Source organism: Lontra canadensis, unplaced genomic scaffold, assembly GCF_010015895.1.
Source record: "Lontra canadensis isolate GAN:19392208 unplaced genomic scaffold, GSC_riverotter_1.0 scaffold1, whole genome shotgun sequence".
Lineage (NCBI taxonomy): Eukaryota > Metazoa > Chordata > Mammalia > Carnivora > Mustelidae > Lontra > Lontra canadensis.
Genome location: NW_022630995.1, coordinates 5,039,328 through 5,065,715, shown reverse-complemented (window position 1 = coordinate 5,065,715; position 26,388 = coordinate 5,039,328). Strand labels below are relative to the sequence as shown.

At 33.8% G+C, this 26,388-nt stretch overlaps 1 protein-coding gene across 5 annotated transcripts in view; it reads right to left on the bottom strand.

Annotated features, from left to right (window-relative positions):
• The window catches only part of CNOT6L (CCR4-NOT transcription complex subunit 6 like), a 117,662-nt gene that overhangs the window by 50,628 nt on the left and 40,646 nt on the right, over positions 1-26,388 (bottom strand). For all 5 annotated transcript variants that reach the window (XM_032883681.1, XM_032883430.1, XM_032883342.1 and 2 more), the window contains exons 3-5: positions 24,837-25,023; positions 23,367-23,452; positions 6,088-6,177 (exon numbers count right to left, since the gene is read on the bottom strand). In XM_032883681.1, coding sequence (XP_032739572.1) covers positions 6,088-6,177; positions 23,367-23,452; positions 24,837-25,023 — 363 coding nt within the window. The remainder of the gene's footprint in view (positions 1-6,087; positions 6,178-23,366; positions 23,453-24,836; positions 25,024-26,388) is intronic.

Sequence of the window (26,388 nt, the reverse complement as noted above, 5' to 3'; positions counted from 1 at the left end):
TTTATAGAATACCAAATAACTACAAAATGCATATTCTATTTCAGTGCATCTTAACATTTAGAAAAATTAAGCATATGCTGGCTAATAAATAACTCATTTAAAAATTTTTGATCAATTAGAGTACTCTCTGACCACAATGAAATTAAGCTAGGAATCAATGACAAAGAAAACATCTCCCCTAGAAATAAAGATACTTCTAAATGATTCATCTAAAAATAAATGATGAGAGCTATTAGAAAATATAAACTGGGTGTGCCTGGGCGGCTCAGTCGGTTAAGTGTCTGTCTTCGGTTCAGATCATGATCCTAGGGTCCTGAGATCGAGTCCTGCACTGGGCTCCCTGCTAGGCAGGGAAGTCACCTCTCCCTCTCCATCTACCTGCTCATGCTCTCCCTGCTCTCACTCTCTGAAATAAAATCTTAATGTCTATATATATATAGATAGATATAAACTGGATGATAATGAAAATAATACAAATTTAAACTTGAAGGATGCAGCTAAAAGCCATGTTTAAAAGATTTATAAGTAAATACTTTGAGAAAAAAAAGAAAGTCTAAAAGTTAATGATTTAGATGTTAAGAAGTTAGAAAAAGAACAGCAAAGGAAACCCAAAGAAAGGCAAAGGAATAAAAATAAAAAATCACTGATATTAAAAATAAGAGCACACCAATAAAGTTAAAAATTGGTTCTTTTTTTCAAAGAAAATATCAATAAATACCTGGGCAAGACTATGCATGAAGGGCAACATAAATAACTAATATCTGGAATGGAAAGAGACATCACTATATATCAAATAAACATTAAAAGATATTCTGAACAACTTTATGTCAATAAATGTGAAGATTTAGATAAAATGGGCAAATTACAAAAAAACACAACTTTCAGAAATTGAGGAAGACACAAAGAAATGGAAAAATGTTCCATGCTCCTGGATTGGAAGAATAAATATTGTGAAAATGTCTATGCTACCTAAAGCAATCTACACATTTAATGCAATTCTTATCAAAGTACCATCCATTTTTTTCAAAGAAATGGAACAAATAATCCTTAAATTTATATGGAACCAGAAAAGACCGCGAATAGCCAAAGGAATATTGAAAAAGAAAGCCAGAGTTGGTGGCATCACAAGTCCGGACTTCAAGCTCTATTACAAAGCTGTCATCATCAAGACAGCATGGTACTGGCACAAAAACAGACAAACAGATCAATGGAACAGAATAGAGAGCCCAGAAATAGACCCTCAACTCTATGGTCAACTAATCTCCGACAAAGCAGGAAAGAATGTCCAATGGAAAAAAGACAGCCTCTTCAATAAATGGTGTTGGGAAAATTGGATAGGCACATGCAGAAAAATGAAATTGGACCATTTCCTTACACCACACACGAAAATAGACTCAAAATGGATGAAGGACCTCAATGTGAGAAAGGAATCCATCAAAATCCTTGAGGAGAACACAGGCAGCAACCTCTTCGACCTCAGCCGCAGCAACATCTTCCTAGGAACATCGCCAAAGGCAAGGGAAGCAAGGGCAAAAATGAACTATTGGGATTTTATCAAGATCAAAAGCTTTTGCACAGCAAAGGAAACAGTTAACAAAACCAAAAGACAACTGACAGAATGGGAGAAGATATTTGCAAACGACATATCAGATAAAGGGCTAGTGTCCAGAATCTATAAAGAACTTAGCAAACTCAACACCCAAAGAACAAATAATCCAATCAAGAAATGGGCAGAAGACATGAACAGACATTTCTGCAAAGAAGACATCCAGTTGGCCAACAGACACATGAAAAAGTGCTCCACATCACTCGGCATCAGGGAAATACAAATCAAAACCACAATGAGATACCACCTCACACCAGTCCGAATGGCTAAAATTAACAAGTCAGGAAATGACAGATGCTGGCGAGGATGCGGAGAAAGGGGAACCCTCCTACACTGTTGGTGGGAATGCAAGCTGGTGCAACCACTCTGGAAAACAGCATGGAGGTTCCTCAAAATGTTGAAAATAGAGCTACCCTATGACCCAGCAATTGCACTGCTGGGTATTTACCCTAAAGATACAAACGTAGTGATCCGAAGGGGCACGTGCACCCGAATGTTTATAGCAGCAATGTCTACAATAGCCAAACTATGGAAAGAACCTAGATGTCCATCAACAGACGAATGGATAAAGAAGATGTGATATATATACACAATGGAATACTGTGCAGCCATCAAAAGAAATGAAGTCTTGCCATTTGCGACGATGTGGATGGAACTAGAGGGTATCATGCTTAGCGAAATAAGTCAATCGGAGAAAGACAACTATCATATGATCTCCCTGATATGAGGGAGAGGAGATGCAACATGGGGGGTTAAGGGGGTAGGAGAAGAGTAAATGAAGTAAGATGGGATTGGGAGGGAGATAAAACATAAGTGACTCTTAATCTCACAAAACAAACTGAGGGTTGCTGGGGGGAGGGGGGTTGGGAGAGGCGGGGTGGGGTTATGGACATTGGGGAGGGTATGTGCTATGGTGAGTGCTGTGAAGTGTGTAAACCTGGCGATTCACAGACCTGTACCCCTGGGGGAAAAAATATATGTTTATAAAAAATTAAATAAAAACAAAACAAAACAAAACAAAAAAACAAACACAACTTTCAGAAACTGATAGAGAAATGAAGAATCCGAACAGTACTATAGTTATTAAAGAAATTAATCAGTAATTGAGAATTTCCTTCAAAGAAACCCCAGACTCAGATGTATTCTATAAGACATGTAAGAAGTAAGAACACCTTGGGGCACCTGGGTGGCTCATTCAGTTAAGCATCTGCCTTCAGCTCAGGTCATGATCCCAGGGTACTAAGATCGGGTCCTACATCTGGTTCCCTGCTCAGTGGGGAGCCTGCTCCTCCCCCTCTCTCTCTGGCCCTCCCCACTTCGGACCCACACATGCATGCACACACATGCTCTATGTCAGATAAATGAATAAAATGTTTAAAAAAAAAAACTCAAATACTCTTTCAAATAACAGAAAATAAATTTTATGATGCCAGTATAATCTTTTTATTAAAACATGACAAGGATAGTGAGAAAAGGAAAATATCAGCCACTCTCACTCAAACTCACATGTGAAAAATCCTAAGTAAAATATTAGCAAACTGCATAAAGGGATATATAAAAAACTATATTACAACCTATTTGAATTTATTTTAAGAAGAGAAAGGTGGTATAACATGAAAATAACCAATGCATTTACCAAAGTAACAGATAAAGAACAGAAAATATATCTTCATCTTAACAGAGAAAGAGCATTTGAAAAATTAAACATTTGTTCATATTAAAAAATTAGAAACTAACAAACTAGGAACAGAAGAAAACTTATTAATCTGATAAAATTCCTTAACTTATATAATGGTGAAGTTAACATTTAATTTTAATTAATAAAAGCTAATAAATTTTGGAATTAGACAAATTATCACTACTTTCAGTAGTGGTGATCTTAGCAAGTACTTTCACTACTGGTGATCTTAGCAAGTGCAATAAGAAAAGAAAAAGAAATAAAAGATATACAAGAATTAGAGAGTAATAAAAGTGTCATTATTCACAAATTATACAATTGTAGAAACTGAAATAAAAATACATTAGGATTAAAAAGAGGTTAGCAAAGTGGCTGAATATGTATTTACCAAAGGCATTTACAAGTGTTCAGCAAAGTATATTAACATCAATAAATATATAAAACCCAACTATGTTCCATAAATAAGCAATAATAACCTTATTAAGATTCATTTCTGAAAAGACAGTTTATGAGGCAATCAAAAAGTCAATACCTAGGCTTTGTTAGGTGATGGACATTGGGGAATGTATGTGTTATAGAGAGAAAAATAAAATAAAATAAAAAGTCAATACCTAGAAAAAATGTAATAAAAAATGTGAAGACCACTACACAGAAACCTAAAACTCAATAGTGGGAGAGATTAGAGAAAGCACAATAAATCAAAGAATATTCAACACTGTTAGATTAAAAGATGCAGTGCTGTAAACATGTCAATTCTTTCCAAAGCAATCTACAGATTCAATATATTCTCAACCTAAATCCCTATCTTTTGGGGAGGGGAGAAATTTGAAAAGCCAATTCCAACAATTTTAATGAAAATACAAGGTAAAGGAAGCACGGGCCTAAAACTAGCTTAGACTTCAGAATCAAGTCAAGAGGGAAGACCTACTCTACTGAAACTTAAGACATTTTATAAAAATACCATAATTAAAGACACTGTTACACTGTCATAAAGACTACTAGAAATGAACAGAGGATACAAAACATCAGAAATAAACCCATACATACAATGACAATTTATGATGGAAGATGGCAATAAAAAGCAGTAATGAAAGGACAGTCTTTTCAGTAAGTGACTCAAGGTCAATTTAATCTGTATTATGGGAAAGTTATGAAAATTGACTCCTGTGTTACACAAATTTCAATTCTAGGAAGATACTAGCTTTAAATATTACAAGTGAAAGATGGAATTTTTAGATACAGGAAAATATATCCTTGAGCTTGAGGTAGGGAAAAATTCTTAAATAGCACACAAAAGCAATGCCATAATAGAAAAGATCAATAAATTCAATTCTTTAAAATGTTTTCTGTTCATCAAAAGACAAATTAAGAAAGAGGAAAGGCAAACAACAGCATGGGGGAAGATACCAGCAATATATACACCAACAAATGACTTGTATCTAAAGCAATGAAGAACTCCTTAAAAATTACACACACATACACCTATCAATGGATCAAGTGGCTACATCTATTTAGAGAATGGAGATATGTATTTTTAAAGCAGAAAGGAAATAGTGTACACATACATAGCTAAATTAAACTTTTAGCCATATATTCTTTTTTTTTTAAGATTTTATTTATTTATTTGTCAGAGAGAGAGAGAGAGCAAGAGAGCAAGCACAGGCAGACAGAGTGGCAGCAGAGGCAAAGGGAGAAGCAGCCTCCCTGCCGAGCAAGGAGACTGATGTGGGACTCAATCCCAGGACGCTGGGATCATGACCTGAGCAGAAGGCAGCCACCTAACCAACTGAGCCACCCAGGCGTCCCTAGCCATATATTCTTAATTTGTTATTGAAAAGACTTCTCTTAAGTTTATTATCTCTCTCCCACCAAATTTTAGTCTTTATAGCCAAAAAATGTTACATGATACTAATTTGGTTTTACATTATTGTAAATATTACTTTTTAAAAAAAATTTTTATGTAGGTGTCTTCTATAATGGAGAGAGAATTAAAAAGAGTGTATGTTCTGTAAATAAAAATTAAATTTCACACTTCTCTTTTAAAAAAAAAAAGCGGGGGGTATAGACAACATACTGTGATGATGGCCTCATGCTAGAATCTAGATTTCTCTAGCTCTGTTTCAGGATTCTGTATTTTAGAAAGACATTATTCTAAGAAAAAGATCTGAATTTAAGCATCTACATACTTTTACTCATATTCTGAGTACTTAAGCAAAAAAAAGGTTGTGTCAATACTTAAAAGATTTCTTACAGAGAAAAATTTCCATTTGGAATACAACTATTTTAGTCAGACAGATCTGGTGTTCTTAATCAAAATCCTGCTCACAAAATCTCCACAACTGTGTAGTGAATCAAACTGTAATTTCATGCACAAAAAGTGTGTACAGTGTATGTGATCCATGTAATCTCCATCAAATTCAAATAATTAATAACTACATATCTGTGATTAAGAGCAAGAGAATCTTGGGTTTGCAGCTCTGGCATTAATCAGTTGTGTTAACTTGGGAAAATTAATTTATTCTCTGAATCTCAGAACTTGCATGTGTACAATATCAGTAAAAATTCGGACCTCTTAGATTCTAAGAAAAATTAAATGAGATAATTTAACTAAAGCTCCTAATATATTGCTTGGTAAATAGAAACCACTCAGTATATGAAAAGAATGTCCCACTACCATGGGATACAGTAACAGAAGAAAATCTAAAACTGAGAAGCTATTAAAAAAAAAAAAGGTCAAAGAGCATCTGACATATTAGCACGTAGTAATTCATGTAGAGTTCACTGACTGATCATTAAGAGTTACCTGCAAGATTGTCAAGCATGAAGTTCAGTAGCTTTCGGGTTCCATCTGGGTCCTGGTATAAATTGAGAATATCCTGTGATAAAGGATTGCCTAAAGCAGAACACAAAAATAAAATCTGTAAGACAGACAAATGTACACAATAAAATACTAATTTTGTAAAGTGAATTTTAAAGTATTTAATCTGTTACATAAATTTAAAGAAATTATGTGAATCTAAAGAAATACTTTAAGATAGTCATAAAATTTCAAAAATGTTCTTTCCAGATTTCACTGTTTATACTATATACCTACAATTTATGTTTGCCAAAATCACATATATAAACATATAATTAATCTGAGTCAATTCTGAAGTAATATCACAATTCAGCACCTTGAATTAACCTTTATAAGTTCTACTTTATCTCTGAAGACAATATTCTAACTGAAAGACAAACAGTCCTATATGAGAAAGAATGAATGCTATCATTAAAAAAAAAAATCTTTTTTCTTCCTAGTTAGAATATTTATATTACATATGGTGAAAGGAAGACATTTTAAGTGAAAGGAAAACCTTGTACAAACATGAGTTGGTAAAATATGAGAGGAAAATAAGAATTTTTTCATGATGATGATCAGGAATATCTGAGTACTAACAGTACAGATGTATCAAATATTAAAAAAAAACAAGCTATTGTTAAGTTTATATATTCCCTTCAGAAATAAAAGAGGAAGTCAGATAGGCATGGAACAACAGTCTTGCAAACAGTTCTGAAAAGACAAAAACCATGGAACTTCCAGAAACAAAGGTTTTAACTACTGAAGCAAACAAAATCTTCAACACACACTCAGCAGAACAACTAAAATTTAAAAATATTGACCAAAAATGTAAAAGAAAAATGTAGGGTACTTGGAACTCTCATATTGCTAGTAGAAGTATAAAATGCTCCAACTGTGGTGAAAATCTGGTTGGCAGTTTCCAAATGACTTGAAAGAGAAAAATGAAAATGAAATGAAAATGATCAGAAGATCATTTGATCATTTTTCATATGAAAAATGAAATTTCCCGGTGTGAAGATATAGGCATATCTTAAGGTAGGCAGTGGTAACACGTGTATACTTTTATCAAAATTAGACACAGTGCATACTAAAATATTGGGATATTTTACTATATATAATTATAACTCAAAGTACTATGTGGGGAAAAAAAACTATGATCAACGAGTTAGGCAGTACATCAGACACAACTAAAAATAAAATTAGTGAACAGAAAAAAATACTTTCAAAGAAACTACCGAATATGCATCACCAAGAGTCAGAAAGATAAAAAGCAGGAGACAGTCATAGATACATTGGATAAGAAATCTTAACATGTATGAAATTGGAGCACTAGAAATAAAGAACAGGAGTTGGGTCTCTGGCTCAATATATAAAGAACTTGGGAGTTAGTCACTCCTGTCCCCACAATTGAAGTCATAAGGCAAACTGCTGTCAGAACACAAACAAGCAAATACAGAAAATCACAGCCGAACGGCAGCAAGAGTCCAGATACAGGAACCCAGGAATAGAACTAGGATCAGTGGACACATTTTAAGTCATAAAGGACAAATTGCTGGAGGCTTGGAGAAAATTAGCTTGTGAGTTTAAAAAAAAAAAAATCAAAGACACCCAATCTTAGGAGCCTCCAACAGGTCCCTGAGTTTTATTTCCAAGAGCCCCACTAGGTTTTTAATATAAAAACTGGAAAAAAATTCCCCTTGTGTTTCTGGGGGCAATAATGCTCCCCATTAACAAGTCCTGCATGCAAGGAAAACTATTTTAGCAGAATATAATCAGGTCAGTTTTTACCATTTAATCTCAAGTAAATACCCGACACTCCCCCCTCTAACCTGATTTGGGGCAGAGAAAGTAGGAAGGAACAGATCTACCTCAAAGGCCCATTAAAAGACTGAGACCTAATCATAAAACTACAGGACTCTTCCTCTCTTTCCACATCTTAAAACCGCTTGAGTGTTGCTCCTGTGTAATAAGATAATTATGGTAAATAGAACTATGAGCCTCAGAGTCTCTAGGAAAACACAAAGGCAACAAAGGAGAAAAAACAAGAAAACTGAAGGAAATTTTAGGTTCTGACACACAACAGCAGCAAACAATAAACAATGGCTAGTCTAAGTCCTAGCCAGAAAAAGAGTTTGGAAAGAAGTGAGAAATGCATTATTTAAATGCATTATTTTAAAAGAAAAAGACAGCAAACTTTCAAAACATAATTTTTTTTTAAATGACTAAACTGACCGAAGAAGCCCAATGTATACAAAGAAGTATATGAAAGGATTTCATTTTACTTTGTACTGCAAACTAGAGAATGCCAATTGCAAGCAGAAACCTTTAAAACCCATTAGGGAAAATAACTAATTACTTAAAACAAAAACAAAACGAAAAACATGGTAATGGCAGTAAAATTCATTAGCAAGAATGGAAGCTGGAATACAGTGGAATAGTATTTTCAAAGGCTGCAAAACGGTGTTCCAGACTTCAACACTCCTCCATTAGTTATCAACAAAAGAAGTAATAAACAAAGTCAGTAAAGATGGAGATCAGAAAAACACATCAACCAACTTGACCTGATATTTATGTAATACTGAGGAAAATATACAATCTTTTCAAGTGTACACAAGCAGTCACCAAGACAGACCATATTCTGGTCCAGAAAATAAACTGTAACAAGTTTTAAAGAAATGAAGTAAGAGCATACTGACATTAAAAAACTATAAATCAACAACAGAACTAGAAAATCTCCAAGTACTTTGAAATTAAACATCACACTTCTAAGTAATCCGTGGCTCAAAGATAAAAATCACAAAAAGTTTCAATTAAAATGAAAATACATTACCAAATTATAAGACGAACCTAAGTCAGTATCTAGAGAGAAATTTGTAACATTAAATTCTTATATTGGAAAAAATATCAATTAAGGACTTAACTTCCATATTAAGAATCTTAAAAAAGGGGTACTTGAGGGCTCAGTCATTAAGCACCTGCCTTCAGTTCAGGTCATGATCTCAGGGTCCTGGGATTGAGCCCCCATTCAGGCTCCCTGCTCCATGAGAAGCCTGCTTCTCTCTCTCCCATTTCCCCTGCTTGTGTTCCCTTTCTCACTGTGTCTCTCTGTCAAATAAATAAATAAAATCTTAAAAAGAAAAAAAAAATCTAAAAAAAGAAGATCAAATAAACACCAAAGAAACCAGAAAGAAAAATAAAGAGGCAGAAATCAATAAAATTTACAACCAAAAACAAGAGACTACTACTGAGCCTAAATATGGTACTCTGAAAAAGAGACAAAGAAAATTGATAAACCTATGCTTGATCAAGAAAAAAAAGGACACAACTCATAAATATCAAGAATTAAATAAGGAATAGTTCTTGAGGCATTAGGACAGGGAATACTAAGGAAACTTTGTTCTTAAGTTCAACAACTTAGGAAAAAAATGACCAAATTCCTTGAAAGAAAATATCACACATCACTCAAAACAAAACAGATAGAAAACTCAGCCAAAAATGGCAGAGTAAGGACCTCCAAAAATCTGCCCCTTCATAAGAGCAAAATGGCAGAATATGGGTAAGGTAATTTGTTGAGTTTGACTTCTTCTGGGCCCTCACTGCCAAGGCAGCCTGGAAACCATTGAAGTAACCAAGACTGAACTAGAGCCTTTCAAAACATCATTCTCAAGACTAGCCATTATCTGACTTGTGTGCTGGTAGTTCCTTGACTCCTGCCAAGTCCTAAAAGCCTTCCACCTGAAGGGGGAGAGGGTGTAAGGGCACGTACATTTGTGGAAATCATTACTGGTAAATGATCTAACTTATGGCTGCCTGAGGTCACTGAAACAGGTAAGCCAAACAGAAAACTAACCTAAATGCTTAAAAGGAAAAGCTTTGGAGTAAGATGTCAATAAGGGCTTTGTAAAGTTCTGACATATTCCAGGTTATCTAGAAAAACCATAAATGTGGGCAGCTTTGCATATGCTCAGGAAAGACCTAAAAACAATCTAAGCTCTCACCTCTTCCTGATCTTGAGGCTGTGCACAAGTCAGAATCTGAACAGTAAACTGGATAGATTTCAATGGCTCAGTCAGTAGAATATGTAGCTCTTGGTCTTGGGGTCATAGGTTCAAGCCCCATGATGTGTGTAGCGATTACTTAAAAATAAATCTTTAAAAAAAAAAACAAAAAGAAAACTATGGAGGCCAAAAGGTAGGAGAATGATATATTCAAAGTGCTGAAAGAAAAAAATTGCCAACTAAGAATTCTGTATCTAGCAAAAATAACCTTCTTAGATGAGGGAAAAATTAAGACATTCCCAGATAAACAACAACTGAATGAGTTTGTGACTATATCAGTCCTACAGAAAATATTAAAGGGATTCCTGGATGGTAACTTGAATCTGTATGATAAAAATAAAGAGTACCAATAAAGATAACTACATAGGTATCTATGATGACAGTATAAATATAATTAGTGGTTTTATCACTTTTCAATCTAAAAGACAACTATATATAGCAATAATGATAAATCTATGTTGATGGCCACACAACATACAAAGATAATACTTATGACAGTAACAGCATAAATGAGAAGTTGAATGGAGTTATATATACATGCAAAGTTGTTTTCTTTTTTAAATCATGTCTTTTTTTTTTTTTTTAAAGATTCTATCCATTTACCCATTTGACAGGCAGAGATCACAAGTAGGCAGAGAGGCAGGCAGAGAGAGAGAGTGGGAAGCAGGCTTCCCGCCAAGCAGAGAACCCAATGCGGGACTCGATCCCAGGACCCCGAGATTATGACCTGAGCCGAAGGCAGCGGCTTAACCCACTGAGCCACCCAGGCGCCCGCAAAGTTTTTTTTAACATTACTGAAATTAAGTTGATATTAATCCAAATTAAGACTACTATAAATAAGATGTTAATTATAATTCCCCAGGGTAATCACTAAGAAAATGGCTCAAAATAATACAGCAAAAGAAACGAGGAATAAAATTGGCATACTGGAAAATATTCATTTAACACAAAAAAAGAAGGCATTAATTGAGAAACAGATGAACGATTAGGAACTAAGATAACAAAATAGCAAAATGTGATGAAAATCCTACCTTATCAGCAAATACATTAGGTATAAGTGGATTAAACTCTGACTAAAATGCAGGGATTAGCAAAATGAATAAAACAATTAATTTTACACTGTCCACAAAAGATACACTCTAGATTCAAAGACACAAATAGACTGAAAATAAAGAATAGAAGGTATGCCATGCAAACAGAAAAGAGGGAGCGGCTATACTAAGAAAGGGATAATCTCAATGTCCTTTACCAGTGAAAGAAACTGAATTAGTAGTTAAAAACCTTTCAACAAAGAAAAATTCCAGGCGCATATGGTTTTACTGAAAAATTCTACCAATCATTTAAGAAAGCAGTAATACAAATGTTATGCAAACTCTTCTAGAAAAAAGAAGTGTTAGTTACACTTTCCAACTCATTTTATGAGGTCACCAGTATTCTGAAATCATATCAAAGACATTTTAAGAAAAACACTATACAATGTCTTATGATCACTAATGTATACCTTCTCAACAAAATAGTATATATTTAGATACATATGGATATGTATATTTAGATATATACTAGCATATATATTTGGTATATATTTAGATAATACATTTCAATATATTAGAATGAGAATATATAATGACCAAGTCAGTTTTAAAATGGGAAGAGAGGCTGGCTCAACATCTGAAAATCATTTAAGTAATTCAACATATAAACACAGGAAAAAAAGTTACAAGATCACCTCTTAGTCACACACAAAGTATTGGATCATATTTGACTTGCATCAATGACAAAAACCTTCAAGCAAAGTGAACTAGAAGGAAATTTATTTAACCTGAAAAAGCATCTACCAACAAACTTGTCTACTGATATAATTAATGGTGAGAGACTGTTTTTGCATAAAATTGAAAACAAGGCAAGGATGTGCACTGTCATCACATGTATTTAATACTCTCCTAATACTATTGCCAATGTGATAAGGCAACAAATTAAAACAATATGTATCAGAAAGGAAGAAATGAAACAGTCTCTATTCACATATTAAAAGTTTGTAAAAGTTTACAGATGTTGCAAGAGCCCAGGTCAATGTATTTAAAAAATCAACTGTATTTTAGTTCTATAGTATCAATGAGTAAGTAGAAATTCAAAAAGCACTATCATTTACAACAGCATCAAAAATATCAAGTAAGTATAATATAGCAAAATATTTATAAGATCTGCATGCTGAAATCTAAAAAGCATTAAAGAAATAAAGAAGACCTGTATAAATGAAGAGATATACTGTATTAGCAGATTGGAAAACACAATCTTAAGTCCTAAGATTAAGATATTGAATCTCCTCAGACTGATCTATGTGTTCATCACAATCCCAAAAAAAATTTTAGCAGGATATTTTGCAGAAATAATAAGCTGACTCTACAATTTATATGGAAATGTAAAGCATCTAAAGGTATAAAGGCAAATGTGAAAAATAATCACAAGTTGGAGATCTCATGCTACATAACCACAAAGAGTGGTATCAAAAGGTAGGATAGTATAATATAAAAATATCTGAACCCATGTTAAAAACAAAATAAAGTCAGAATGGATTAAAAAAAAGTCCAGGAGTGTCTGGAGGGCTCAGTTGATTAAACACTGGACCCTTGATTTTGGCTCAGTTCATGATCTCAGGGTCCTGGGATCATGTCCCAGCCTGGGCTCCCCCTGCTCAGCAGGGAGTCTGCTTATCTCCCTCTCCCTCTGCCCCTCCCCCTGCTTGCACACACACTTTCTCTCAAATAAATAAATCTTTCAAAGAAAAAAAAAAAGCAAAGTCCAGCTATATACTATTTGTAAGAGATATACCTAAGCATGAGTACACAGAAAGGTTGAAAGTAAACAGATGATAAAAGATATATTAGACAAACATTAACCAAAAGAAAACTTGCACAGCTGTAATATTAGACAACATAGACCATAAGATGAAAATTCTTAACAAGAGAGGAAGAGGATCACTACCTAATATCAGATTCTATTCGCCAGAAGGTATAGCAATATATACAATACAGCAAATATACAGCAATATATAGGTGTACATGGTATACCTAATAAAATAATCTCAAAGGATATAAAGCAAAAGCTGAGTAAACTACATAGGGAAATTAGCACATCCACAATTTTAGTGGATATTTTAGCATTAATCACCTTAATTACTAAGAGAGGAGAGTCAAAAATTTGTAAAGATATACAAAACCTGAGCAACAAATCTGATCTGATGGACAAATATATAGACCTATGCCCAATAATTAGAAAAACAATATTCTTGCAGATGCAGTAAAACATTTACAAAAACTGATCACATACCTGATCACATACTAGGTCATAAAGTATGAATCAACAGATGTCAAAGATACACATAAAAAATTGATCACATACTGTAGATGCAGTAAAACATTTACAAAAATTGATCACATACTAGATCACATACTAGGTCATAAAGTATGAATCAACAGATGTCAAAGAATAGATTCATACAGATTACCCTAACTGCCTATAATGCAGTTAACTTTAATGCTAACAATAAAAAAAGATATACTTAAAATCATATATGAATGGAAATGTTAAATAACTAATGGGTCAAAGAAGATATGATAACCTATATTAAAAGTACTTAGGCCAAAACAAAAATGAAAATACTTCATATCAAAATTGTGGGATGCAAAAACAAAAATGGTCAAATAGGCACATTTATAGCCTTACTTAAATGCTTATATAAAATAAATATATATAATAAAAATATTATATACATTTATATATATTACACATATATAATATATAAAATAAATATAAATATATATAATAAAAATATTATATACATTTATATATATTATACATATCTAAAATAAATATAAATATATATAATATTATATACATTTATATATTATACATATATAATATACAAAATAAATATAAAATAAGAAAATCTAAGTATAAACTAAACCATATATCCAACTTAAAAAGAGAAAAAAGGGAAATTTATATCTAGACAAAACAGAATAAAGAAACACAGAAATGAACCAGTTTTTGAAAAATAAAAGATGACATTGATTCAAAGAAAATAACATAACGGACAAATCCCTGGGGAGGCTACATCAGAAAAAAGTATCACAAATAAACAATCTTAGAAATGAAGAGGGGTGATACAGCTATAAATAGAACATTCTAAAACTATATCAAGACAGTATTATGAACACTCACGCAAATAAACATGAAAAATTAAAAAGCTAACAAATTCCAATAGTACACATATAGTCCAACAAAACTGACTCATTAACAATCAGAAATCCTCAATAGTTCTTAAAACTACAAATATATTGGGGTGGTACTTAAATATCTTCCACAAAGAAACAACTGGCAATGAGAGTTTTACAGAATTATTCAACCAAAATTTTAAGGAACACATTAGCTCAATCTTACACAAATTCTTTAAGAAAAACCAATTAAACTCCTAAAAGAAAACGTATGCAGTGAAGTCTTGGACATTGGTCTTAATATCTTTGCGAATCTCTCTCCTCAGGAAAGGTAAACAAAATAAGTAAAATAATTAACTGGGACTATATCAAACTAAAAAGCTTTCGCACAGCAAAGGAAACCATCAACAGAACAAAAAAGCAACTTAATGAATGGGAGAAGATATGCACAAATGCTATATCTATAAAGGGTTAATATCCAAAATATAAATAGAACTCATATACATCAACACCAAAGAAAATCTGATTAAAAATGGGCAGAGGACCTGAATAGACATTTTTCCAAAGAAGACATACAAAGGGCTGAAAGACACATGAAAGTTGGTCAACAACCCTAATCATCAAAGAAATGCAAATCAAAACCACAATGAACCATCACTTCACACCAGTCAGAACGGCTAGTTTCAAAAGACAATAGCCAGTATTAGCAAGACTGTGGAGAAAAGGGAACCCTTGGTAGGAATGTAAATTGGTACATCTACTATGGAAAACAGTATGGAGGTTCCTCAAAAAGTTAAAAATAGAAACCCAATAAATTCTAGTAATCCCACTTTTGCGTATTTACCAGAAAATGAAAACACTAATTCAAAAATATGTATGTGGTCCTATGTTTACTGCAACATTATTTACAACAGCCAAGATATGGAAGCAACCCGAGTACCCATCCATAGCTGGATGGATAAATAAGATGTAGTGTGTATATGTATGTGTGTGTGTGTGCATGTGTATATACACATGTACATACACATATAAACACACAAAACAATGGACTATTACACACATATATACACGTATGCATACACACATATACATACACACACAATGGATTACTAAGATGTTACAAAATGAGATCTTGCCATTTCAGACAACGTGGATGGGCCTAGGGAGTATCATGCTGCCCAAAAGAAGTTAGAGAAAGACAAATACCATATGATTTGATTTACAGGCAGAATCTAAAACACAAAAACAAATGAACAAACAAAAAGCAGAATCAGTCCTATAAACACAAAGCGGCGGGTGCCAGACAACCGCCGACGGACACATGGGAGAAGGCCCCCACGTACGGGATGAATTACGTCAGCAGAATACCAAGTCCATCATAGGAAATACAGCCAGGGGTATTTAAATAGTGTTACCTGGTGACAGATGATGGCTACACTTGTGGTGGGCACAATGTAACTTATAGAGCTGTTGAACCACTAAGCTGTACACCTGAAACTAATATAACACTCTGTGTCAAGTATACTCAAAAAAAAAGGAAGAAGAAATCAATGGACCTTAAAAAAGATATACACATTCCTGTTAATTGCATCATTATTTATAACAGCTAAGATACAGAAACAATGCAAGTAACCAATGATAGATGAGTGGATAAAGATGTGGTATAGATATACATACAATGAAGTAACACTCAGCCATAAAAAAATGAAATCTTGCCATTTACAAAAACATGAATGGGCCTAGAGGGAATTATGCTAAGTGAAATAAATCAGAGAGAAAAAAACAAACACCATATGATTTCACTTAGATGTGGAATCTAAAAAAAACAAGAGAGGGGCACATGGCTGGCTCAGTCCATAGAGTATGGGACTCGATCTCAGAGTCTTAAGTACAAGCCCCATGATGGTCTTAGAGCTTTCTTAATACATACATACATACATACATACACACACACACACACACAAACACGGGTGCCTTCGTGGTTCAGTCAATTAAGCAGCCAACTCCTGGTCTCAGCTCAGGTCCTAATCTCAGGGTCATTAGATCCAGCCCCACATAGGGCTCCATGCTCAGCAGGGAGCCTGCTTCCCCCTCTCTCTTCGTCTGCCTCTCTGCCTGCTCATGATCTCTGTCAAATAAATAAATAAAATCTTAAAAAAAAAACAAAAAAACTTCCAATCTTAAAATGAATAAACCATGGGGATTTAAGTACAGATTAGGGAATATTGTCAATAATACTACAATAATGTTGTATGGTGACAGGCAGTAACTAAACATAATGTGGTGAGCATTTTTAATGTGTGTATACACACACACACACACAACTGTCAAACCACTATGTTGTACACCTGAAACTAATATGCCACCTACACCTCAATTTAAAAAAATTTTTTTTTTCATTTCAAATGCCTGAGAGAATTTACTACAAAGAGTAAAACTTTATAGAACTTTTAGGAATATAGCAAAACATTTTTCTGATGTGGGGTACGGTAGGATTTCTTTCACAAGTTATGACTTCATAAAAGAAAAGATTTTTACATTCAACTACAATAAAAATATCAAACCTACTCATTAAGATACCTAAGAAAACAAAAAGAAAAGCCAGAGTAGAAGACATTTACAATACAAAACACACAAAACTTAAAAATTTCTATAAATAAATACTTGAAGTAAAAATGAGCAAAGACATCAATAGCAACTTCAAACAAGAAACATGGCCAATAACTATATGAAAAGGTGTTTAATCTTACTAGCAATTAAGAAAACACAAATTTGGGGGGCCTGGGTGGCTCAGTGGGTTAAGCCTCTGCCTTCGGCTCAGGTCATGATCTCAGTGTCCTGGGATCGAGCCCCACATCGGGCTCTCTGCTCAGCAGGGATCCTGCTTCCCCCCTCTCTCTGCCTGCCTCTCTGCCTACTTGTGATCTCTGTCAAATAAATAAATAAATTAATTTAAAAAAAAAAGAAAAAGAAAACACAAATTTAAGAGAACTAGAAACTATTTCACAATCAGTAACCAACAAAACTTTTTTTAAAAGTTGACAATACTATGTTTTGAGAAGAAGACAGAAAAATGAAAACTGTTATTACTTTTGAGAGTGTACTTCAGTACAACTACTTTGCAAAACATTATGGCATTGCCTAACAGAGCTCCGGAAGTAAAAGCAGATCTCTACAACCCAACTATTCCACTCCTAGGAGCTCTATCAGAGATACATACAAGAATGTTCATGGCTGCGTTGCTTATATTAGCCCAAAAAAGGGGGCAAATAATCTAAATATCTACTGTGGAATGAATACATATATCGGAGTACAACACAGCAATTAAATTACAATTGCATGCATGAACATGGCTGAATCATAAAAACATTGAGCTGAAAACAAGTCATGAAAAGCATATTCAGTAGGATCTCATTTATTTACATAAAGGTTAAAACACTGGTAATAGTTACATATATAATCCAAGCATCTGGCACATAGTAGGTGCTCATCAATGTTCAATTGAAAGAAAAGTAAAGGAATGACTAATGCAAAATTCAGGACAGTAGTAACCTCTGGGCAAAGGGATAAAATGTAATCATGAAAAGGCACACAGGAAACTTGTAAGATGCAGGGGATGTATACCAACAAGAAGTGATTGTGCCTATTTCCCAAAATCTCACCAATAGTAATTCAACAGATTTTTGAAATTCTACCAATCTAATAAATAAAAGCTGAGTAGTCCCAATTTACATTGTATTATTATGCATAAGTTGATGAACTTCCTATGTTTTAAAGCCTCATGTATATCCTCTTATATACACTCTACTAGATTGTTCTCTTATCAATTTCTAGAAGCTCATTATAGAACACAGAACCGAGTACTTTGCCTACTATATGAAGGCATATTTCTATACTTTTAATCCAAGAATGCTGGCAACATTAAAGTACCACAAAATGTGTAACTGACAGATTTTCAAAGTGCATTTCTTAAAAATTTACTGCAAATATATAATGGGTATCCAGTTATTCATCTTTTCTTTAAATTGTAGGTTATTCTTTTTCATTTCATGAATACAAAAACATGCAGAAAAAGCATGTGACAAGATACAGTATCCGTTCCTGATTAAAATGATTCAAAGTATAGGGATAGAGGGAACATCCCTCAACTTCATAAAATATATCGATGAAAAACCCACAGCAAATATCATCCTCAATGGGGAAAAACTGACAGCCTTCCTTCCCTTTGAGATCAGGAACACAACACGGATGCCCACTCTCACCACTCTTGTTCAACATAGTACTGGAAGTCCTAGCAACAGCAATCAGACACCAAAAGAAATAAAAGGTACTCAATTGGCAATGAAGAAGTCAAACTCTCTCTCTTCAGAGATGACATGATACTTTATATAGAAAACCCAAAAGGCTCCACCCTCAAACTACTAGAACTCATACAGCAATTCAGTAATGTGGCAGGATACAAAATCAATGCACAGAAATCAGTTGCTTTCTTATATACTAACAACGCAAATACAGAAAGGGAAATTAGAGAATTGATTCCGTTTACTATAGCACCAAGAACCATAAGATGCCTGGGAATAAACCTAACCACAGAGGTAAAGGAACTGTACTCAAGGAACTACAGAACACTCAAGAAAGAAATCGAAGAAGACACAAAAAGATGGAAGACCATTCCATGCTTACGGACTGGAAGAATAAACACTGTTAAAATGTCTATACTGCCTAGAGCAATCTATACTTTCAATGCCATCCTGATCAAAATTCCACTCATGGAATTTTCAAAGAGCTGGAATCACCAATTCTAAAATTTGTATGGAAGCAGAAGAGACCCTGAATTGCTAAGGAAATGTTGAAGAAGAAAAACAGAACTGGGGGCATCACGTTGCCTGATTCAAGCTTTACTACAAAGCTGTGATCACCAAGACAGCATGGTACGGGCACAAAAACGACATACAAACCAGTGGAACAGAGTAGAGAGTCCAGATATGGACCCTCAACTTTATGGTCAAATAATCTTCCACAAAGCAGGTAAAAATAACCAGTGGACAAAAGAGAGTGTCTTCAATAAATGGTGCTGGGAAAATTGGACAGCTATGTGTAGAAGAATGAAACTTGACCATTCTCTTAGACCATACACAAAGATAAACTGGAAATGGATAAAAGACCTCACTCAACGTGAGGCAGGAAACTATCAAAATTCTAGAGGAGAACATAGGCAGTAACCTCTTCGACATCGGCCACAGCAACTTCTTTCAGGATATGTTTCCAAAGGCAAAGGAAACAAAAGCGAAAACGAACTTTTGGGACTTCATCAAGATCAAAAGGAAACAGTCAACAAAACAAAGAGGCAACCCACAGAACGCAAGAAGATATTCGCAAATGACACTACAGACAAAGGGCTGATATCCAAGATCTATACAGAACTCCTCAAACTCAACACACACAAAACAGATAATCAAGTCAAAAAATGGGCAGAAGACATGAACAGACAATTCTCCAAAGAAGACACACAAATATCTAACAGACACATGAAAAAATGGTCATCATCATTAGCCATCAGGGAGATTCAAATCAAAACCACACTGAGATACCACCTTACACCAGTTAGAATGGCCAAAATTAACAAGACAGGAAACAACATGTATTGGAGAGGATGTGGAGAAAGGGGAACCCTCTTCCACTGTTGGTGGGAATGCAAGTTGGTGCAGACACTTTGGAGAACAGTGTGGAGATTCCTTAAGAAATTAAAAATAGAGCTTCCCTATGACCCTGCAATTGCACTACTGAGTATTTACCCCAAAGATACAGATGTAGTGAAAAGAAGGGCCATCTGTACCCCAATGTTCATAGGAGCAATGGCCACGGTCGCCAAACTGTGGAAAGAACCAAGATGCCCTTCAATGGATGAATGGATAAAGAAGATATGGTCCATATATACTATGGAGTACTATGCCTCCATCAGAAAGGATGAATACCCAAGTTTTGTATCAACATGGATGGGACTGGAAGACATTATGCTGAGTGAAATAAGCCAAGCAGAGAGTCAATTATATGGTTTCGCTTATTTGTGGAGCATAAGGAATAACACGAAGGACATAGGGAGATGGAGAGGAGAAGTGAGTTGGGGGAAATTGAAGGGGAAGATGAACCATGAGAGACTGTGGACTCTGAGAAACATACTGAGGGTTTGAAGGGGAGGAGAGTAGGGGGTTGGGGGAGCCTGGTGGTGGGTATTACAGAGGACATGTATTGCATGAAGCATAAACAATGAATTCTGGAACACTAAAAATGAAATAAAATAAAAAACACGTTATTCTTTTATATTTCATGAAAAAAATTTCACAAGTAAAAGAAGTTTCTACTGCTATGGTCCATTTTATTTTAGGGGAGATAAGTAATTCTTGGAAGAAAGCTAGAAATCTTTACAACTGCTGAAGTTCTAAATAGTTCACAACCTGCAACTTCAATGTTTAATGCGTGAGGACAACCCTTTGGCCCATCTGTCAAAGAAAGTATTGCCTTACACCTTAAGACATAGTTCTAAATTATTTAAAATAACTGTGGAATAACTGCTTTTACTTCCTTCTTCTATAAAATTAATACACTCTGGATTTTTCCTTTAAGTGACTTAACAGAACATTTCCAAATTACTTGACTGGCCAAGCCTGTAGTTTTTAAATTGGCCTTTTTATCCTAACTCCTCAAACACTGCACATAGCCTTCACATACACTCCTTAAATGTCAAAGTAGAATCTCTAGAAATCAGCTTGTTAGTCTAGGATGATCAAACTTACTATCAATATTTCCCTATCTGTGCTTCAGGGGAAGACAAGGAAATAGGAAAAAGGTGTTCTTTTCTTCAGTTTCAAGACAAAATGGCATCTCCGAGGTTGTGCATTGTTTCTTTTAAATAAGTCACAGTGCCATTTTAAATGCTCCACTCTACTCCCTCCCCTTTTCTAGACACAAAGTACCACTCTGTGGCTACTAAAACAGATTAGGAAATTATTTCAATTTTTACCTTCCTAAGAATATAAAGTTATGTTCATCAGGGACATTTTACTTGTTCCATTGCTTCATAAAACCAATCCTGTTTTTACCATCTCAATTTTTTGAAAAATGGCAGAAATGGCTGCATTTCCTTCATTCTAAAAGGTCCTTGGCTTTTCTATACCAGATCACCCGAATGGAAAGTAGCACTACCAGAAAAACTGACTCTCAAAGAAGAGGAAAAAAATGCATATAGGTATTTACCATACAACAAACTGTAGTTTAATGAAAAGAATTTATTTACTGGCATGAACAAAGGTAAGTTACAGTTCACAAGGCAAAGATGGTACCTAATCTCAAGGACTAGCAGCCTAAGAGATTTTAACAAATATGACTCAGTAGACAAAAATGACACCAGGACTGAAGACCAGCAAAAACAGTAGCTTGGAGGATAAATATTTTTTACTAGTAAAATAGAATGAAGTCCTGAGGAAGTAATAGATATTCAGAATGATTCATTCAGTTGATGCTTAGTATAAAGTTTATGGGAATCTATCTTTATGTGAGATAACACAGAATAGAGTTATGAAACAGCAGGATATGTAATATTTGCTTTTTCAGAACATCACATGGTACAAAGGGTAAATCACGGAGTTCAACAGTAAATTATTCATTTGTCACTGATGTGCTCTCCATCAATATTAGCAAGAGGAAAACAGCTGTTCTAATTGGTGTTAAAAGAAACAGTATGTTGTTCTTAGAAACAAAAAAACTATTACAATCAGTATTACAGTGAAATTTCATACTTCATGAATCTAAGATTATAAAAAATGACAACAATTCCATAATATTATTTAATAGAAAAGAATTGACCTGTTCCCACTCCAACTCTAGCTGGTTATTTCAACTATTTTTATAAGAATAAGGTTTATCATACATAGATTAAGGTGAAGTGACCCAACAGTTGCTTTGGGTTCAACCTCAAGAAAATATTTTAGACCTACGATGTATCCTCTGGATCACTTCATATGTAACAGAAAATATCAATGAAGTCCTAGAGAGAAACTAAGAACACAGGACAGACCATTCATATAATTATGTAATTTACAAAAGGTTAACTGTACAAAGAAGTCTAATACCATTTCTGTCATTTCAACCAAAAATGTCAGGATTCTTTCTACTCATATTGAAGCTTCATTCTTAATAGTCCATTATATGACATAAGCAAAGCAAACAGAACGTGTTCACAGAGACTCAAACTGTCTTTGAAGAAGGAAAATAGTACAAGTGTTTACTTTGTAGGGCTTTGGTTAATGTTCATTCCTCAAGAGCACAGAATAAAATGTTTAACCAACACAGTACATCTGTATTTAGTCCTCTGAATTCAAAATAAACTCTTCTTCCTATGCTATAAGAGGAAACTATGACAAGTTTTAGTATTTATATGAATTAAGAAGGACTTTCATTCCAAGCTGATTAAGATGAGATTATCAAGGAGCATATATTGTGGATTGATACATTTTATTAAGAATAATCAAACTTGTTAGGTATAGTTCATTTTACCATTATCATTTTCTCTCTCCTATCTGATATGTCAATGCTATTTTATCTACTCTATCAAAACTTGACATGGATCATTCTGGTTAGGATTTACTCTATTGAGTCATTCCTTCAAAAGGGCAGTGGGGAGAACTAGAATGTTAAATTTAAAATATCTCCTCTAATATCAGATTTCTTAGAAAATTAAACATGACATACAAAAAAAAAAAAACCTCCCTATACAAGTTTATTAAAATGATGGCAGCATGCTGAAATTCTGAAACTCAATTTGATAATGAAAACCCACTTTATTTCAAAAGAAAGCATATTTACATTCTCAAAATTATGCTAAACCTGACCCATACTATAACCAAAATTAGCTTTAAAAGGCTCACAAACACTTCAATACTGAGATCCTGTCATCTCTTAAAAAATCACTCACCTTTCAAACCTAGAGTTTGTAGCTGGAAGAGCCGACCAAGTTCATAAGGCAAAACCCGTAACAGATTGTTATTTAAAAGCAATTCCCTGTTTTAAAAATAAATAAATAAAAACTGTTTAAATATATCAAACTTTATTAATATATAATTTATTAATATAAATATATAAAATTTATATAAAATATGTATTTATATAATATATAATGCATAATAAATTAATATATAAATATATATTTATTAATACATAATTGTTTTCTTAACCTTCCTTAATATACTATGAGTGACATTTACATTCAAGGCATTTTTTATACTTTTAATCCAAAAGTGTTGTGTAATATTAAAGTACCACAAAATGTGTAACAACTGTTAACAGTGTTTCTATAATTTACACATTCTCTAACACAGATTATTAAAAAGTTGTAAGAACTGTATATCATTCTCGGGCTAAATCCATCCCCTTTTCTCTTACCCAAATGTCCATGAGATACAAATCAGAGTGACAGGTATTCTCAGTACCCAAAGACAACCCCTATCCTTGATACCAGTCTAATTCATAGGGAAAAAAAAAGCCAATCACCTTTATTAATTTTTATAACTGATAACTGTAATCACACTAAGATACTATGATGAATAATCACGGACACAGAACATAAACACTGAAAATAAAACATAAGATAATACAGATAATAGGATAATACAGATAAGATCCACATTTATGATTTTGAAATTTTGGCCAGACTACAGACGAAATGAATAGCCCCTCATTAGACAGCTAAAAAGTGCGTAAAAAAAAAAAAAAAAGAAAGAAAAGAAAACCAACAAAAACATATAATAAGGAGATGGTGAGGAGCAAGATTCTAAAACAATATATATGTTTAATTTTAAAATTTTTTTAAATTTTTTAAATTTTTAAATTTTTAAAAAATTACTTGTCAGCATATAAACATAGACAAACAATCCCTGTTGATACTGAGAACATTTATACAAGGTCTTAAGGGACCTACAATTTTTTCCTATGAAGAAATTCTCAAAGAATCCTGAAAGACTAGAAATAAATCCACTTATTATCAAGTTTTAAAGGTTTCCTTTAAGAGTTGTGATATATAAGTATACTTTGCCTTACAGAACAGGGATATGTTCCTAAAAGTTACTACGAGAACAGAATATTTTCCCAATTATTTACAATTATCTTATCACACACCTGAGCCTCAAGTGAGACTTAGTATTTTAACCCCAACCCCACCCCACCTCAAGTGTGTCAAAAGAAATATAAGCACATTCTAGCTAGAAACCTTTAAGTTAAAGGAAATATTCAGTGGAAGCCAACTCAAGCACCATGTTTAGACAGTTTATATCACTTATTTTTAAACACATACGGAAATCCTCCTGTAAGAGGAGTACTATCTCATAATTTTCTTATTTGGTAAATGTAGAATTTTATATAGTAAGTCCTTTCTATAATATTTTCTTACCTGAGAGACACCATGTTTCCTAGTTCTGCTGGTAAACTTCTGAGTTTATTGGATGACAGATCCAGGTAAACCAGATTATGAAGCTTGGCAATATCAGGTGGAATGCGACTAAGGTAATTGTCATTTAGGTGCAGTGCTGTCAAGTGTGTCAATGACCAAAGTGATGTACTTAAGCTCCGCACTCTACCTAAAAGGCAAAATACTGAAGCATTAAATTCAACGCCTAAGACAAAGACTAAACTTTAAGAAGTAAAAAGTGAAGAGTAAAAAAAAGACTACAATGTATACAGATACTATTTATCTTTGACGTTTAATTTTGTATTAATGCCATTTGATTGCTTCCAAACACACCTGGCCCTTCTTTAATTTCATGCCATTTCTGCCTGACAACCATTATTTCCTCATGAACCTTCCATGCATTAAATGAGATGTACCATAATGAGACCCTTGGAGTCAGGGTGATGATAAGCTCTCAAGAAAAACACGGGGCTGACTTAAGCTTTTATGATAGAATAGTCTTGAATTTTATTTTAAGGTGCAGTCCTAACAAAAGTATTTCTTACATACTCTACAAAAAGTATGTAGTGCACAATTTATCCATAATTTGGGCCTGGGTTATTCTACAAACTTAAAAAAAGATAAGAGTAATAGATTTAGAGCCAACCTTAGGTTGATCACTAGAAAACCATTTTACCCCTAAAGGACTTACCTTTCCCCAGATTTCTGATGGTGTAATTAACAAATCTGGTTTAAGATTTTGCATTAAATGCAACATACTCAAGTGAAATGGTCAAACTTTAAGCTTTAGCAATCAGTCAGCATCCGACAGCTCAATTATGGAACACGTATCAGAAAACCTATTTCAGAGTCCGGACTTTTACCATTTACTAGCTATATAAACCTAGGAAAATCACCCAGCCACAGCTGCTCTAAAATGTGTATTATCTTAATAATTTATAAGAAGATCATTTTATATACATTACAAAAGTAAAATAGAATTTAACTTTATATCAGTATTGAAATAACAGACTTTGATTAAAAGAGCAATGACAGGTAGAGAGGGCACAAAATCTCAAACAGTAAATGCTAGCTACCAACCAGTAAACTCAAGCTTACATCTGTCCGGGGTTCTTTCTCTCACAGGTTTCTTTATGCTGTATAAAAGCAGGCTTAATGTGCCAGCTAGGATTTTGTATTTATAGGACCGAAAGTTTTCAAGTGAAGAGAGGCTCTGGCAAAAGAAACTTATTCCAGTTGTACCTAGGATTTAATCAAGTGGTTCTCAATCAGTGGCAATTTTACTCCCTAAAGGACTTTGGCAATCCGGAGACATTCTCGGTTGTCAAAACTAGAAGAATGCTACCAGCATCTAGTGGGTAGAGGCCAGGAATACTGCTGAACACGACGCTGTACAAATGAAACTAATGTATCACTGTGTGTCAGCTTTACTTCAATTTAAAAAATTATAATTTACGTGAATTACAGTCCTAAAGATCTCCACTGATATGTATTATGGCAATCTTTTATCCCATGTGTGTTTTAATGGAATTCT